The sequence below is a fragment of the Pterocles gutturalis genome, unplaced genomic scaffold (genome assembly GCF_000699245.1).
Source record: "Pterocles gutturalis isolate BGI_N339 unplaced genomic scaffold, ASM69924v1 scaffold24155, whole genome shotgun sequence".
NCBI classification, from domain to species: Eukaryota; Metazoa; Chordata; class Aves; order Pterocliformes; family Pteroclidae; genus Pterocles; species Pterocles gutturalis.
In genome coordinates, this window is record NW_010138922.1 from 1 (window position 1) to 18,861 (window position 18,861).

General features: G+C 39.4%; 1 protein-coding gene across 1 annotated transcript in view; it reads left to right on the top strand.

Annotated features, from left to right (window-relative positions):
• Positions 1-841: 841 nt before the first annotated feature.
• PCOLCE2 (procollagen C-endopeptidase enhancer 2) overlaps positions 842-18,861 on the top strand; it is a gene marked incomplete at its 5' end in the record, with an annotated part of 24,506 nt that continues 6,486 nt past the window's right edge. Inside the window, 5 exons of the mRNA XM_010083191.1 lie at positions 842-950; positions 8,796-9,051; positions 10,755-10,879; positions 13,687-13,823; positions 17,893-18,047. Coding sequence (XP_010081493.1) covers positions 842-950; positions 8,796-9,051; positions 10,755-10,879; positions 13,687-13,823; positions 17,893-18,047 — 782 coding nt within the window. The remainder of the gene's footprint in view (positions 951-8,795; positions 9,052-10,754; positions 10,880-13,686; positions 13,824-17,892; positions 18,048-18,861) is intronic.

The following is an 18,861-nucleotide window of genomic DNA, read 5'->3' on the forward strand; positions in this document are numbered from 1 at the left end:
CCAGGGGAGGGCACGGGGAGGGGCTTGTCCACGGGAACAGGCCCCTGCGGGAGCAGCCCTATAGAAGATGATATGTAACATCATATAGCGTTATAATACGATATGACATGATATTCCTATATGTAAAGCTCAGCAGTGCGTTCGCTCACCCTCGTGTCCTCAGCAGCCACACTGTGGTTCTGTGCTGGGGTTGTTGGGGGCTCCTGGTGTGTCCCCCAGGCAGCTCTGGGCACCGGAGCAGGGAGTCACACCTGAGCTTTTTAGCCCTGAGTGTCCTCACACCTGCAAAACCAGAGGGAAGGATTCGTCACTAGAGCAGCAGGACTTGTGCACATGGTGGATCGTGTTCCTGTGGTATAGAAACCTTCCAAAGCGATTTACTTGAAGTATCTAAATTCAAAGCATTTGAGGGTAGAATAGAAAAGAACTGAAAGTTATTTTTACTACTGTGCTATTTTAAACTACTATATAGACTATAAATAGTCATTACTAATGACTTTTTAACAATTATTTTTTCATAATAATATCAATTTGCAATGATGTATCACACCACCACATCTTCCATCTGATGAATTAAAAAAGGAGGGAAGGGTAACAGTCTGGGTAAACCCAGAATTAAGGTCCAAGTAGTTAATTTTCTCTACACCTAAGTCTGCATGTTAAATTGCACATTCTCTGTCAGTAATGAAGTTATGGAAGTAATGAAACATATGCTTAAAGTTAGCAATGTGTTTAAGTATTTAAGCTGTGCTTTTAAGACAGTCCATGCCTCTTCACTATTATACAAAGAATAAATGAAATATATTTTAAAATTAAGCACTATTTTTCCTATTATTCTCAGGCCTTCATTTGCATGTGGAGGAGTTGTATCTGGAGAGTCCGGGTTTATTGGGAGTGAAGGATTTCCTGGAGTCTACCCTCCAAACAGCAAATGTACTTGGAAAATCACAGTAAGAATTTTTAATATCACAAACTCAGTGCTGAAGACAATGGAGAGCTATTTGTTGTTAATGCCAGAGTTTCGTATGGGATAACATATGTGCAATAATGAACTCAGTAACTCGAGCAGAAAATCTATCTGGAGCTTTTTAGGGTCCCTGTAATATGATAATAGTGGCTGAAATAGAACTGACCTTGCCTAATGTCAGAAGCAAATTTTTATTGACCTCCATAGATACAACCCCAATTGTTTTATATTAACTCACTTGAACGCAAACATTTATCCTTCCAGTCACTGCAGAAAACAATAGTTAGTTAGATCAAATGGATTAAAGTAAAGCTTTGAGGTGTAGATAATGAAAAGCAAAATTAGTTGGTAAGAAGACATAGAAAAATTTTCAAACAAAACTAAAAAATTCAGGCAGGTTTGCCTGTAGTGTGCTAATAACAGTGTTCTGCCAGCAAGGACATCTGGAGTATGTCCTACAGCAAGCTGACAAAGCATAGGAAAGTGTTGTTACGTTTATAAATGACCACACAAAAGCATGTGGTACGATTGATATTTTGATGCTGAAATGGGACTGTAGGGCAGAGACATCATATCAATGGACAGTAAATGCCATTAAACAGCTAGGACTAAACACTGCAGTGCTGGATGTGACCTTACCCAGGGACTCAGAGAAAGCAATTTGAATGAATAATTACTTCTCCTCCCATCTGCACAAATTAAGCCATCCAAAATTGCCCACCATATTTCCTCTCCATTTTTTAGGCACAGTTCACTAAGAATTCCTGTGACATTAAGGCCTAGAATATGGGCTTTACAGAAAAAAAAAAAAAAAAGTATAAAAAGGCATTAAAAAAAATTAGTCTCTGTGTTGACAGAATCATTAAAGACAACCAGTTTGAAGACTGCATTACAGACTAGGTGTTGGCAGTAGAATAGGATGTCACAGGATAATTGTCTCCTGCTACTATAGAGATGCTGACGCAAAGCAGGAGACATTGATCTGTTTACAGTGTTCGGTTAAAACGACTCTCATACCAAATGAGTGATGTAATTTTAATCATTTTATCTGAAGGATACCAGTGAAGCTCCAACAGCTGCTTTCTGCACCTTTATGTTGCATTATTGTTAGGGCCAAGTTAGAGGTTACCTTTAATGTGTGACTGACTTTATCCAGAAGAGTATGATGTGCCATACAGTGTATGCTTACAAATAAACTTGCTTCCTGCTGTCAACGGACTGAGATTACAGCAATTAGTGTGGCCCACTTTACAATCTGAAAAGCAGATGCAAATTGCATTTGGAATCACATACACATGCCTTAAATAAAAGGGAAAAAAACTCCAAAGTTAGTTTACCAATATAACTCAGTATTAGATCTTCAACAGTTCAAAATTGAATCTGGAGAGAAAGAATAATTTTTATTATAATAGCATAAAGTTTTTTGTGATTAAAAAATTTGGATTACAAATGGAGGCAGCACTGAAGAAGAATTTACTGAAGCACCCCATGGACCTGCCCTTCATCATATATTGGGGGTAGAAGGAGAACAGAACAACTGATTGTATTTAAAGAGTCTATACAGAGTGGTTTCATTGCAGACTTAATGTGGCTGCTGCCAACATGATATGAGCATCCAGGTTAACCTGGACATTGTGAGAAGCATTCCCACAAAGCTGTGTCTGCACTCAGGCTTTATGGACCGTGGGAAGAACCCAATGGCTTCTGGCATTTCATGATCATCCTGACTCCTACTTTTCCGCTGTGCTGTCATTTACTGCTGCTCTTCAACTGCTGCATACCTACTCTCTCTAGCTCAGCCAAAGCCAGAGAAGAGCTGTGCAACTGTAGCAGTCCAGGCTGTCTTGTGCCCCCACCTCATTTAACCCCTATTAGACAATATTGTTCACTAAGCCAAGATGATTTTTCCCCCCCATCAGCTGTGTAGAATGCCGTGTCTTTTGGATGTGCAGCAAGGATGTAGGAAAGGCAAGGACTAAAAAACTGCACCCTTTTTAAAAAGAGGATGATTTACCAAACTAAGGGAAAGTGGTACACTCAAGAGTCTGGTTAGCCTGAATTTGAACAAAAAAATCCTTTCACCAGATACTGCTGAGGCTAAGAATAGCTTGCAGTAGCACCCAGGTAAGAAAGCCAGTTACACTGCCATGAAGAAATATGCTGTAGTTACTGTTAGGCTTCCTCCTCATTTAGCATCTGATCTTAGAAGCTGGCTAAGACTTTTCGCCTGTCCATTTTAGCCAAGGTCTGTGAACACCTTCCTGAAAACACTCTGCCTAATGCAGGATCTGACAGGTCTGCAAGACTGGAAAAGGCATTGATTCACTTTGTGTCTGGGTCACGAGAAGCATCAAGCTGCTGTTTTCTCATCTACAGGATCACATTGTCTATAGAAGAAATCCACAGAGAGGCAGAGTGAGAGCTAATTCATTTTTTAGAAGAAAGCAGGTTTAGAAAATGTTATGCGTAGCACAGATAAAGCAATGTAGCATTCAGGTATCAGCTGAAATCTTTCCAACTGGTTTGCTAAACTAGAAGAGTCTCTCTAACTCAATTATGGTTCTGTTATTTCAAGAGACTGGGACTTTTTCAGCTGGCTAAAGAAAACAGTTTCTCTATTCTAAGAGCTCTAAGAAGTGTTCAGCACATGCTTGTGGTTATATTGCAGCCTTGGCAGACTACCCAGCAGCTTTTAGCTGGCTTTACTAAGAAGTCATTTGTACAGCTATTTCCTTTCCTATAGTAATGTATATAGCTTTATCTAAAATATATAATATTATAATGTATATAGCTTTATCTAAAATACATCATATACATTTACTTTTAATACTCTGTAATCCTTCTTGGCCATCACCTCACATAAATGTGTCACATAGTCCAAGAATCTGGACTGCTGTCCTGGGTTTTTCTGGCAGACTGTGTAGTTCCCATAAAACTCTTAACAACTTTATGTGCAACAATAACAGTGAAGACGGTCCAAGTTATGTAAGGTTATATTTTTGTAGGTTCAGGAGCTGTGTTCCAGCAGGTTTGCTGACAATAAGCAAGGTTTGAAAAATTTACTTATCAGGCTAGTTGGGAATCTGCCCCAGAGGAGTGAAATATTTTAAATAATTTTCTCTACATTTTAAGCATTCATTTTTCCCTATCATTGTGAAACCACCCTTCCAGTAGAGAATAGATCTTTATGCATGGTTGTGTTACCAGAAAGAAATAGCTGAACAGAATCTACTGCCTTCGTTAGGGACAGCAAGCTAATATGAATTTGTTTTTAAAACTGTTCCTTTGTGACTGGAATGGAGCTAGGGAACCAGTGACTAGGCAGAAGCTGTGGTTCTTCCCAGGATGTAACTCCAAATAACTTTCACATTAATTCTCAGTAGAGAGAAATAATATGTTTGACTTGCAGGTGGCAGATGTATTTTTCAGTTCTACCTAGGACTGCTCTGGCAAAACATACAATCAGCATTTTGGTAATAAACAGATAATAAAATATATTAAACCCATATACAATGTAGGTTTAAAAATGAGGCAAAATATTTTCTCTGAAAGTTGGTATTTAAGGGTTTTTCCCCACCAAAAGATTATTTTCAAAGCCAATAATCTAAATCAGGTAATTTTTAAAAGTATGACAGTTTGGGAATCCTCCTCAGAAACTGAGAGAGGCACAATGAAGAGGACTTTGTGTTCAGTCAGAACAACATCAGAAAATCAGCTTAACTACTCTAAATGTAAGTGAACTTTGATTAACATTATATGAAATATCTGCAATGAATTATATCAACAACAACAAAAATCTAGGGAACTTATTCTGTGGTGGGTTGGGTTGTACATACAAAATAATCATGCCCTTTTGAAGAGGTTAATAATCTACACAGATGATTTGTGGGGAATTATCCTCTAGAAAAACTCCCCCCCAACATTCAAGGAGTGCTGTTTTCCTTTAGCCTTCAATAGGAGTAAGACATCCTTCACCTGAGTTAAGCGTTATAATTGCTGATCCTAAAGAAGTTTGCGGAGTTAAAATAAGAAGGGAAGCAGATGACAAGTATGGGTCAGTCACCCTCAGTGTGACAAGGGGAGGCAGAAGCTGAAGTGCTTCTGTTGTTGAAAGATACCAGCTGTATGGGTAAAACAAAAATAAGGCACACCCTGCAGGAGAAGCACCACATATTCTTCCTTTGACTTCTGGCTCTTTTCCTTTTTTTTTTTTTTTCTTTTTTTTTTTTTTTTCTTAAGAGCTGCAGTTCCTTCCAGTTCTTCCTCTGAGGTATCCCATCACATTACTGCATCAGACTCAGGCATGGCTCAAAGTAAACAAAACTGAGTCATGCTGGCCTTTGCTTTCTCCCCTGTGTTTCTCATGGAACAATATCTTAAATGTCCTAGGACAAACATTGGCAGATTTTAACACATTAGTTTTGAACTTTTAAAAAACAGAAATGGTAGAAATGAAAGAAAAGTATTGTTTTGCAAAGACGCCTGTATTTAGGGTGGGATTCCTTGGGAGTAGGAGCGGCTGCTGCCAGAATGTGGAACCACCATCCTCTGCACTCTTGAATGTCATCTGGTCAGACCGCAAACTTTGATTTGATTTAACATGCTGGAACAAATTTGTTATTTTTGTGAATAATGCCAAATATTATTTTAATAGGCACTGACACTATTTTATAAAGCAATGGCAGTAAGTAGTGCTTGTGATTTAAGGGGTGCAGTTCACTGGCTTCTGTAAATGACTGATCTCCCCAAATTCAGCTAAATGTGAGCAAGGATTCTTCTGACAACTGAATTCTGGAGGAGGCTCCTTGCTAAACATTCATGACCATGTGGCTGAGTTTTTCCTACACATTTTCTTACAAACTGTCATGAAACAAAACTTCAAAATGCAGTACATCTATGGGGAACAATCTTGACAAAGACCAAGTAGACTGAACTAATAGAAGCTAGAGAGATTAAAAACTATATTGAAATATAATTAGATAATGTACTATAGTGTAGTGTAACATTATGGTGCAGAGAGATGGTGGCGTACGGCACTGCACAGAATTACTTGTACTATGAAATGGAAACCTCAAGACTTGAGTGAATGGTTGGGTGGCAGCTCGGAGTTTGGCTGCTTTACCAGCATCGTCTCCCTCCTGAGTGTGGGTCAGTCCCCCGTCCTGGTTTCCCATGCCCCACTTGGAAAACCTGGGGACAGGACCGAAAACCTGGGGACAGGACCGAGTGCTGTGAGGCTGGCATGAGCAGAGCAGTGCTGGCTCAGTGAGCTCATGGGACAGTGAGCACCCATCAGCATTACTGAGGGATAACTGCATTTCTACAAGGACAGCAAAAAGCCATTTTCTTACCCCAGAAGCAGCCACCTCTCAGATTTCAACTTCCTTCTTCAAACTCGGGAAGGGACTGTCTTCAAAGAAGCAACTCAAGCTGAGAAAGTAGAGAAAAATAAGCACTGACAAAATTACTTAATCTAATATGATGGAGCACCTTCTGCTCCACTTTCACAAACAGTGGAAGGAAAGGGGGAAACTTCTTAAAGATGGGTAAGTTGCAGCAAAGCTGCAAGACGCTGTAAAAAGTGTTTTGTAGTGGAAAGCATTGGACAATCTTAACTGCATTATAACCTTTGAAGGTCATGTCATTTGAATCCTGTTGTGCCAGTTGTACAAATTTAAGAATAATCAGTGTTCCAGCCCAAAAGAGCATACGCTATTTTACATACATATTTTGAAAAAAAAAAAAAAAAAAGGCTGCTTTAATTTAATTGCCCAAATCTGACTTCAGCTGATTAACGTTACGGCCAGCATTTTTGAACTGATTTCTCTGGTCACACAGAGTTCATAGTATAACCACAAATAACATTTAGGTCTTCTGACAGGAATACCAAATTCCTTTTAGCTCTTTTTCTGTTAAAATGACCATGTTTTAATGCCTCTTAGTGATTCAGACCAGAAGGCAAGTGAATGCAATAATAAGAGATTTAGTTATGAGAGCAGTGATTCAAGGAGTCATATGGCTTTCACGGAGTATCTTGCAATATGACCATGTGTCTGTATTGGCCTTAGGCTGGCTAAATACACACATGGGTTACTTTCTGATACCAGCTATAAGGCTTGCTCACTTCAGTAGTATGAGTTTTAAACCTAACATCTGGCTTGGAAGTTTTCTAAAACATAGTCATTGTGCTGTGGAATTTCTGGGTAAGATTAGATGAGTTTTGTGGTTTTGTTCTAGTAGTAGTAGTAGTGATGTACGTCAGCACAGGGGAACTGAATGAATTTTTGATAGAACTTTGAACAAGGATTAAAGGAAAGTAGCCTGAAACCAGCAACAGGAACTGCAGTGGGGCTGGTCAGCCAGTGTGTACATGGGCCCCGGGCAGCTGAAAACAGCTCATCCAAAAGTCTGTCCTGCTGCAGGACCAGTATCAGCACTGGATATCAAAGCAGCCACATGAATGAGTAACCTTAACATATCTGCAGCACATTTTTCGCTACATCTAGAGCTGCTGCCTGTATGAGTATTTTCTGTGGGTTTGCTTCCATCTATAGCACTTCCATCTATGCCTGACAAGGTATTTTTAACCGTTAAAAATCACAGAATTCAAACACTGTTGGACAATTTCATATAGGAACAGTTTAGCTGTAGTTTATCTCAAACTGGTGTTTTAAAATAAGTCACTGTTAGGAAGGAAAAAATCCATGAACTCTTAAATCAAGTGGCTTAAATACTGACCTACTGCAGATATATTAAGTGTGTGTTATATGTTTAAAGCAGAGAATAATAGCAGTGTCTCAGTAAAATAGAACAGCTGCAATTATTTTAATCGGTAACCACTCTACCAGGCATGAATTGAATGTGCCTGACTAGGGTCCCTCTATACTTTAAAATACTGTTTCCCTTCTTCCTGTCCTGTTAAATAGCATTGAGTGCTTTGTTAGAATCTTTTTCACTTCTCAGTATGCTGCTTATTTTCTTAAAAGCTTGCAACTCTATCCCAGGAAATGTTCTCCTCCTTGTAAACTATTATGCTCTCCTAATTTACATCCTTCTCAGTGCTCTTGCCTCTTTTGCAATGTCCACAGATGCAGACATGCAAGAAAATTTGCCCTGTCTTATGTTTCCTCAGATGCTTCAGAAAACAAAACTCTTTTCTGTATTGAGGACACCCACTAATGGTTCTTTTGAACTCTCTGTTTATAGTTTTACATACTGTTTCCAAATAGAATTATTTTACTGCAGCCTTCAAGCTAAATGTGCCCACTCCAATAGCTAAATATTAGAGTTGTACAGCATTAGCCATAAAGGTTCCAATTTTTTATAAATGTAAGTCGTGTGTCAGTAAATAAAAAAATCCTTCAAACTATGAAACTTTATGACACAAATCATCAAGATAAGAGAGGCCATTTCATTTGCTCAAAATTGTAAATTGTTTGTTCTGTATTTTTTTTTTAACCATATTAATCTCATCCTCCTCATTTTACTTGGGACAGGGAGCTGCATGGCTGATTGCATACCTTCAGCAGAAAATAAGAGAAACATGCCAAGCTGAACTGGGTGGTGATGCTATATTATCAACTATCTGAGCCTGGCTAGATGACACTGTGGATCAGGAGGAAGATAACGGCAACAGAGATGGCCAGAGCTTTGTTTTAATGATTGGTCCAATATGATCGTAAAAACCACTCTCCTGGAGTATAGTTGACAAAAAGGGCTTACCCGGCAAGAAGTGAAGGATATGAAAATATTCGTGCAAATAGTGGGATCATATAGATATGTGGTGTCAGTCGCGCTTCAAGATACATCTCTCCTTCTCTCTCTGCAGGTCCCAGAAGGAAAAGTGGTGGTTCTTTCCTTTAGGTATTTAGACCTGGAAAGTGACAACTTGTGCCGATATGATTTTGTGGATATATACAATGGCCATGCCAATGAACAACGCATCGGCAGGTTCTGTGGTACTGTGAAACCAGGTGCCCTTGTATCCAACAGCAATAAAATGCTGGTGCAGATGACTTCAGATGCTAACACTGCTGGAAGTGGATTCATTGCGAAGTTTTCTGCAGCAGAACCCCATGAAAGAGGTAATTAACAATTACATATGTGCTGAAGACAAATATAACTGTACAACTCTATGGAGAACCATATTAATGATTAAAAAAATGTGATGCCAGCGATATTAGGGATGGTGCTATTCAACATATTCATTATATCTTGCTTAGCAAATAGCAAAGCATAACTGTTTAGCCATCATAGTTAATCAAAGTAGTACAGAAGAGGGCTGACTATTCTAAGAGTTGCAGAAGAACTGCACCTAGCAGCAATAAGGTAATAGCTAGTCAATAAAATGGTAGATGAAATTCAATATAGAGAAATGTTGCAAATAAGGGGAAAACACCCTAACTTTATGTACAGTACAACGGGCTCTGAATTGACTATTACTACTTAGGAATGAGATCTTCAGTTTAAAATAGATAATTTATGAAAAAAATAGTTGGCTATCAATCCAGTACACAATAGCTATCAAAAAAGAAACAGAAACTTAACAATTTTTTGAAAAGGGAATAAAGACCGAACAACAACAACAAGTTATTCCACTATAAGTCCGTAATGCTTCTATGTCTTGAATATTGTGTGCCATTCTGATATTCCCATCTCAGAACAGGATATAATAAAACTATCAGAAGCAATCAGAGACAACAAGCATGATCAAGGTAAGGAACATCTCCTACACAAAGACCAGCTGCACAGCATGGAGCTCTTCATACTGGAAAGGAAAGGGTCAAGGGGAGCATAGGACAGGGCTCTAAAGTCATGAATGGTACAGAGAAAGTGAATGGGGACCACAGTCACTGTTTCTTCTAATACAAAAAAAAAACCATAAACAAACAAACAAACAAAAAAACCCCAAAAAAACAGATGAAGCAAGTGTCTGCAAGGGAAAGGAGAAGGAGAGGTTGGGTTTTCTCAGCAAGCTGTTGAGTGGTGGAGTGCTGCCAGGGGACATTGTGGATTGTCAATTTCTACATCGGTTTAAAAACAAGTAGAAAAACACATGGAAGAAAAAAATTGTTAGGTATTGTTAAACATAAAGGCATTGTTTTGTGCTTGGGAAGACCATGAACTGCAAGAGGCTGGGAGGTTACAGGGAGGGGTACCAGCCTGCTGAGTGGCTCTTTCTGAAGGCTTTTGCTGTTGGCATGGTACCAGGTGGGCAGGCTGTGGGGCAGGTGCAGTCCAGGTGATGAGTAACTGATCAGTCCTTCCAGCTGTAGCCCTTCATTGATAGCTTCCTGAAAGATACATTAAACAACTGTGACACAACAGAGTTAATTTAATAAAGAAGGTTATAAATAAGGATTACATAGCTGATGTAGCTTTGTAATCTGGGACCGGGAGGAGGAGATATGGAGGAAGGCCCCCTATCTGTCGTGGGCTCTGTACAGGCCACAGCTCCTTCAGGAACACCCGTCGGGCCAGCACAGCTCCCCAGCACCTGCGCCTCCTTCTCCTCACCCCACTGTTCGCAGGAGCATTTCTCACTCTGTTTTCTACCCTCCTCTACCTCTGGCATTTGCTGCTCTTTATCAAAGGGGCTTTCCCAGAGGTGCCCCCAGCAGAGCTGAGAGCTCGGCCACGTCCTGCGGCAGGGCCCTGGCAGAGGCGGCTGGAACCAGCCAGAACCGGCCGGACCTGGCTGCAACCAGCCGTGCGCCTCTCCCTGCCCCACAGCAGAACAAGGGTGTCCCCGCGGCACCCTGGTCAGCACGGTGTGCTGTGCTTGCAGGGGACCAGTACTGCGGGGGACGACTGGAGAAGCCGTCAGGGTCCTTCCAAACGCCCAACTGGCCAGAGCGCGACTACCCCGCCGGCGTCACTTGCTCCTGGCACATCGTCGCCCCCAAGAACCAGGTAAGGCCCTGCCGCCACCCGCTTTGTAAAGCATCTGTGACTGGTGAGGTCTTTAAAGCAGATTTTTTTGAAGCTGATTTAATCCAAATTAAGTTAGGGCAGGTGAACATCTCAGGACCCGACACAATGATGACCACTGCTAGGCTGAAGTCGAACAACATCTGTAGCATTGTCGGTGTTGCTGCAGTTTGTTATGGAGGTGCTCAGGCAGAGCTGATGGCATTTTTTAAGAGCATGAATTATTTTATTCTGCTTACAGTACAGGGAATATATTTATATGTGTCCTGCACAGGGATTTTTAATGTACATTTCATAGAGTTTATTTTAGTTCATATGTTGAAGGCTCCATCTCATAACAGGCTTGCTTCATTAGGCAGATGCCATCAGAGTGTATGTTACCACTTCATTAAGACCTGAAGAGATGTGACGGCAGACCAAGAGGGCTCATTTGCCACCATTTGCCACACAGGGCAAACACAAATGTGTTCCCTATGCTGCAGGGCTAATCTCAATCCTAGCTTCGCATTTTCTGGTTGTTGCTGAGCCATCTGCTCTGTACTTTGGCAGGAAGTCTCCAATGATAAAATGTTTTGGTTGCCAAGCATGTTTGGTATAATGCTTTTCTTAACCACGTCCAGCCCTTTAAATTCCTCTACATGTAAAGATGACTTTCCTCTTAATCTTCTGCTCATGACCATAATCCTCCAAATAAAAAAAGCTGCCCAGATAAATATATTCCTCAGATCTTTCATACTTTACTGAGATATTTTCTCCCTTGAACTGAAGCACTATGTCAGCTTAGTCTTTCCTGTACTCCTCTTTAATCCACATTCCTTGCTTGCTAGATACAGGTCATTTAACAATCCTATAGATAGGCAGTGATTTTTAAAACCTTATCTATAAACTGCAGACTACTTTGGTTCTTTCTGAATATCTCTAGATAAGACTAAAAACTTTTCCTAAGCTTGTAGAGAAAATTCAAGAAAGGCTATATAAGCATAAAAATAAGGGCACTGTATGCTCTGCCTTTTGAAGATCCTGTGCCATAAATCTGTATGTATATTTTTCACATACTGCAAGAGTGGTTGTTTGCATGCAAAGGAGGCAGAATTCTGACACTGACAAAAGCCATTTTTCAGGAAATAGTGAATAAGCATCTCTCTCCAAGTGCACATGAAAAGCTGTTCACTCTTCTGTTTGCTAAAGTTTAGATGCTGTTGTCTCTACTTCCCTTTCACAAGCATGTGAGCAATAAATATGGCACTTTTTTGCTCCTAATACAAACCAATAATTACTTCATTTATTACAGAAGATGGTGGAGCTCCTCATGATGATGAAGAGCTTCCATTCTGTCACAAAATACTTCTTTATTAGTGCAAAGTGCAATTAAGGGCAATAGCAAAGTAGATATTATGGCCTGCTGTTTTGCCTGCATATGGAAAAATTTAGCATTTCTGCTCCCAGTTGCATTACTTCTTTCTATATCATCTTTGTTGATCAGAAGCATATTTTTCAGATGGGTACTTCCATTTAAAGTGCATTTTTTCATCATGGTGACAAGGGTTTTGGAACAAGCCTGTTATCTGAAACCAAGGCCTCGCTTCCTAGGTTACTCGTACTTTATGGGAAACAAAATGATGCCTTACACATCTGAATAGTGCAAAAGCATATCCAGGCAGAACTAAGACATAAGGTGATAACAGGCTATCATTACTATGAATGTAGAACAAGATCATTTTTACTATGTCAGTAAATTAAATAAAGTGCATGCAATGTACAATGGACTCCTTTGTACAGTCTTAAAAGATTTAATATCATCTTTGAGACTAACCTTTATAAAGAGAAATCCTGCATATCGACAGTCAACTCCATACAGTGTTGTCCTTCAAGCCTCATTTATGCTATGTATGGGAAGATGATTTAAACTGTTGTGCTTCATATAAAGAAGTAACCTAAATGCATGTGTTACCTCCGTTTCAGTTGTGCAGTTACGTTGTGTTTTCCTTCCTTGCTACACACAACTGACAGAATCATACTGCAGGACTTTGTTTCAGAGTAGTAAATTCTATTTCTGTTTTCTTGGCCATTGTTTTCTTTCTGAAGTAGAAAAGTCTATAAATACAAATCATACTGGAGATGGTAGCATCAGTATTGCAAACATCAGAGTTACACTAGTTCTCACTTATGATTTGTAAAGCCTCAACATTTATGGAAATTATGTATAGAAACACAATTCCTGTAACTACTTACTTTCTCTTGGTTTTAGTCTTACTATGTAGTGATTTTCTTTCTATCAATATTTTTGTTTCTGACCTTTTTATTTCTGCATCAAGTAAACAGCATTGACAATCACAGTGATTCAAACCATGCTCCTAATGAAGTCAGCGAAATTGCTCTTACCAACTTTGCCCTTGCTTTTTCTTTAATGTATCTTGGATGATACAATGACAGTAAAACCCCCTTTTCTGTGGTTTAGACTAGTTACAGTTATTTTAAAAGCAGCATAACACCGAACACCTTCTATCCTGTTCTCATTCACTCAAAAAAATTACTTTATCAGAAGTTAACTTGCATGTATTTGAGAACAAAATGTTTTATAGAATATTCGAGTCATATGTTGAACTATTTGTTGGAGAGAAGTCACATGGAATAAAATACTGCAGTCCACATTTAAGTGGATTAAGGACTTTTTCTTTATGGAAAGGAAAATTAATTAGTATTTCACACGAAGAGGTCACTTACTATAAGAATTACTAATAAATTCTGCATGCCAAAACCTTAATGAGTTATTTACACTTTCCTTGCAGCTAATAGAGTTAAAGTTTGAGAAGTTTGATGTGGAGAGGGACAACTACTGCAGATACGACTACGTCGCAGTGTTTAATGGTGGGGAAATTAATGATGCTAAAAGAATTGGGAAGTACTGCGGAGATAGTCCACCAGCGTAAGTAACTTTCTTGAATTATGAACTTCACTACCACTAGGTTTCATTTTGCTAACAGGTCTGTGCTAGCCTTCAGAAATATTTTTCTTAATTTTTAGATTAAATATATTTTCTACCTCCAATTGAACTTGTAGGAGTTTGTTTGTATCTTGTCTCTCCCTAGGTTTTCCCTTTTCTCTCTCCCTCTATAACTAGCCCTGTCTCCAACCCATGTTCCATCCTGTCCCTCTGGCCTCATTACAGCAGTGTCTAATAACACCAATACCAATACTAATGCCATTGATATTGGTATAATACCGTTATTAATTGTAGTTGAACGCTAACATCACTTAATAGGTATGTTTTGATTATAGATACTGAATTACAAGGATCCAGCTGAACTCTCTAGCCTGTTGGCTCATTACTCACTTTATCTGACTCATTTCCCCCTCAGCCACTTCCCCTCTGCGGGTTCCCTGGCTGCTCCCTGCATTGCTGCTCACCATCTCTTCCATCTGTGCCAAGGCACATTCTCTCACGGCACAGACTGCTTTCCTGAGCACGCTGGGTAGCACAGCACGTTTTCACTGCCTTTGCTATCAAATTGCTGCCCCCAGACTCCCTCAACACCACCCCCTCCAACTTACAACTCCCCTGTCCCCCAAAAAACAACACATCCCCCACAAGCCTCCCACCCCCAAAACCCACCCCTAACCCAGCACTGTAACCATATAATCAGATCTAGCAATAGTAGATCATAATTATTCCCAAAAAAGTGTAAAGTTTTTAGGGTGAAGCTAGTAATTTTTCTCTCTGCTTTCCTGTTGTTCCTGTTCCATTGAGCTTCTTAAAGGTGAGTAGCTTTAGAAGACATAGAGGATGCATTTTGTTTCAAGAAATACAAGCTATTAAAAAAAGAAACAACTTCATGGAGGTGTGTGACTAGGCTTACACCTCAGAAGTGGCAGCTAGTTTGATTCCCAAGAGCAAGTAATTGTGGTACAGGGGGAGGAGGTGCATGCCTCAGTCTTTCTAAGCATAGCTTACTAGACTGAGATTTACTGTGAGGTTTGTGTTTTTTGTTTGGTAGGATTTTTTAAGGTTACGTAGTATACCCTCAGGAGACAAGAAGGGAGGCAGACATTCTGTAGGACTCTTTTAAAGGGTCTTTTTAGAGATTTTTCTTCTTCATGCAGCAGCTATGCTATAGCATGACAGTGCTAAAAATGGAGTAAGCTTAGGCCTACAGAAATTTACTAGAAATTTGGCAAGAATTTAATTAAGGGTAGGGTGGCACCTGAAATATATTAACTTCAGTTTCCTTCAGCCATTTTAGACTTTTGGTCTGGAGTTCCACATTTTTTTCTTTTTTCTTTCTTCCCCCCCACCCAGTTTGAAACTATCTACATAAATAAATTTAATTTCAGGTCCCCTTCTTGTAGCAAAGTTTAAAAAGCTGCTCTATAGAAAGATACTGACAACAGGGAGTCTTATGTGTAAGACTTAACACTTACGGGTCTTTAAGTGCTAGGTAATTCAGGCCACTAAAGTGATGCAAGAGGCTAAATTCTAGCTGTAGTTACATATATAATCACTTCCTTGTTTTCAGGAAAAACTTCACTAGCAGAAGTAAACTATCTTTCCATATTGCCTCCAACCCATAGACTGTGAGATGGAGGGAGATTCTGCAAGGCAGAGTTAATATTGAGTCATCAAGGCAAGGAGGTGGGTTAGAAATCTTGGACATTCACTTCTACCCCTTTGCCAAATGACATTCAGAATTTTTCCATTCTTGCCTTCCGTATGTATTCATAGCAAAGTGTCTTCATACTTTATAGCTTAGAGTTTTGCCTAGAAACAAAGATGGATTGTTGCCTTGATGTGCTGTGGCACTTCAAGTAATTGCAGGTGGAGTGACTGGGTCTCCAAATGGGTGATAAATTTCTTTGACCTGAATGTTGTAAGCATCTGTATTTATTAGATAAAAAAATCACTATCATCGGAAGTAAAAACACCCTCCCAAAAAGAGTTCTATTGCAAACAGTCCTCTCTCTTTCGACAGAATAAAAAAAGTGACTAGCAGATGACAGATGTTAGTTACATTACTTAATACTTCATCACCAGGTAGACAGGTATTCCATTAATGAGCATAGCATGAGGACCTCCTTGTGACTTCGCAGATCCATCCCTTACAACTCAACCATTACTGCAGAACAGTAAGGTATTTACCTTCAAGCTACTGTAAAAAATCCAAACCCTAACAGAATTTTGTACTAGAAACACTTAACTAGTGATGTCCCATCCAAATTCCTTCAGTTCCTGCCATGGGCGTTCTGTTTCGTGCAAGTCAGATCCAAAGGACTGAAGCAAATGGACTTGCTTCCTAGTCGAACGGGGTTTAAGCCAGAAGCATGATTAGAGCATTGTTTGACTCACTCTGTATGTAAGTTGTGACGTTTCAGACCTTTTCTGAACTCCACAAGACCTTGTCCTTCCCCTGGTTCTTGGAAGGCAGTAGTGAACAACACCCCGTACAGATGAGGCTGGTGCAGGACTGCGCTGCCTTTTTCCAGCTAAAACCTAGCCCAGATGTGCAAGTACATTTTGCACTGTCAGGATGTGATCTTGGCTGACAGAGCAGTGCAAAAGGAGGAGGTGCCACATAGTCCCTGAGAGGCAACCAGGAGTAGCCTCCTAAACCACCTCTCAGCTGCGGCTCGGCATCTATCTCCACAGCATGTCAAAGCTGTAAATTGGCCTGCCAAACCCTAGTGGTTTCAAAATACAGACATTTTAGTACAGACTTGGTGTAACAAGCAAATAAGGGCAGAAGACTGGGCTCAGACCCAGGCCACATAGCTTAGAGATGACATTTCCTGTTACAGAATTTCAGAAGTGTCCTGTAAGCCAGTTTTAGCATAGCATTGCTTCCTAATCGGAGATCCAACATAGAGCTTGAACACAGTCACTTTGCCTTGCAGACCTGTATGCAGGCAGCTTATATAGCCAGTGAAAGAGGGAAAGTATGGCTCTTGGGGATTCTTCCTCTAGCTCTGCAGAATTCTCATCAAAATTTATCAGCAGGCTTCAGAAAAACAGTGTTGTAAAAGAACTAGAAATCATGGTGGCTAGACTTGCATTCCATACAACTTTCTCTAACAGTAGTCTTACATGAAGCCTCATCACACTACATCCACATCCAGAGGCAGGTAGCATCACAGAAGGTACTATGCAGTTTATGAACTAAAAACTAATACACTGAATAATGCTTGGTCACGACATTTCAAATCCCAAGAAAATAACCCCATTAGCTCTTCAAGGCCTTGGCAATGAATATCCAATAACTGACAAAATCTGAGCCCACAGAAATAATCATAGAGTCATCTCATAGAATGGTTTGTCTTGGAAAGGACCTTAAAGCTCATCCAGTTCCAACCCCCTGTACCATGGGCAGGGACACCTCCCACTAGCCCAGGTTGCTCAAAGCCTCATCCAGCCTGGCCTTGAACACCTCCAGGGATGGGGCATCCACAGCTTCTCTGGGCAACTTGTGCCAGTGCCTCACAGTAAATAATAACCCCAAACATCTTATTTTTTGTGTTTTTGTCAAACAATTACAGAATCCAAAATTGAATTCATTTTCTTGAGGCCTTCCAAATATGTAATATGTTTTTCATTAAACAAAAACTAATTAAAAAAAAACCCCATTTACTTACCTCTGCTACATACTGATGATTTCTTCAATATATTTTCCCACTGTGTTAATCTAGCCCCTTACATTCCATGCAAGTGAAGTCTGCAATGCAGTCACACAGAAGAATTTAAAGACACTCGTATTGACATAAGCTTCAGGAATCAGAGGTTTAGATGATTCATCAGAATTCATCACTAAAAACACCAGTGTCTGACATGCCAGCAAAGAAACATGTATTTCAGTATTAGTCTGGGGGCAGATACTGCATTCACACCAATAATTAAAGTGAAGTACTCTCTATTTTTTTTTTTTTTTTTTTTGGTAAGAAGAACGCTATTGATGCTTTTTTAGCTTTGGCATTCAAAACAATTACAGTATTTTGTTTTTCTGTTTCAGGCCTATTCTGTCTGAGAGGAATGAGTTGCTCATTCAGTTTTTGTCTGACTTAAGCTTAACAGCTGATGGTTTTATTGGCCATTATAAATTTAGACCAAAAAAGTTACCCTCAACTACAGTTCCGCCTACGACCACAACAGTCCCTGCTACCTCAAGTAAGTTTTACTGTCTTTATTATATTTCTTAGAAAAATAAATTATTCCAGGACAAGGAAAGGGTTATGGAAAAGTGTAGTAAAAAGTATATTAAGAATTACAGTTTTATGGTTTGTTAGTATTTCAAATGCTGAGGTAATGAATTAAAATTAATATACAAGGGAGTATCTTAATATACTCAAAGAAGAATCTACATAACATTATTAAAAGGCGAGAGTTCAGTGTAACAGTAACTCGTTCCAGCTCAGAGAATTTTCCTGTCTCTTCTCAATTTTTGACAGTTAACTAGCAAGTTCCGTATAAGAATGGATGAGCAAAATTCTTCTGTAGAAGAAGTTCTAAATATTTAATGAAATAGTTTTATTTAAAGGAACTCTTCTATACAAGTTAATATGTAAAAATCTGACCATATTTTTCTTTGTATAGTTATTAAGATCAAGCAAAATTGGTGTGGAAGCCACCTGAGCCCTCTTCAGATTCTGCCAACATCCTGTCAATATGACACTCTTCTAGAATTATTTTTATTTTAAAAAATTCAGGGATTGGAACTGAGAAAGAAATATGTCACACTAAAAATAAGTTTCCTTTTATATTTAAGACTAGACAGCATATATGAAAGATCAGAGGATTTCTCTGAAGGCATTGCCAAAACTACCTCATTACTGAGATACTGAAGGGATAAATTCTTACAACTTCTGTAACCTGAATGTGAGTGATTTAAGACACAGTTTTAGCAGAAAACCAAATTATTTATGATGTTTTTGCAACACATAACCTGATTTGTAATTAAAACACATCAGAAGTCAGGACAGCA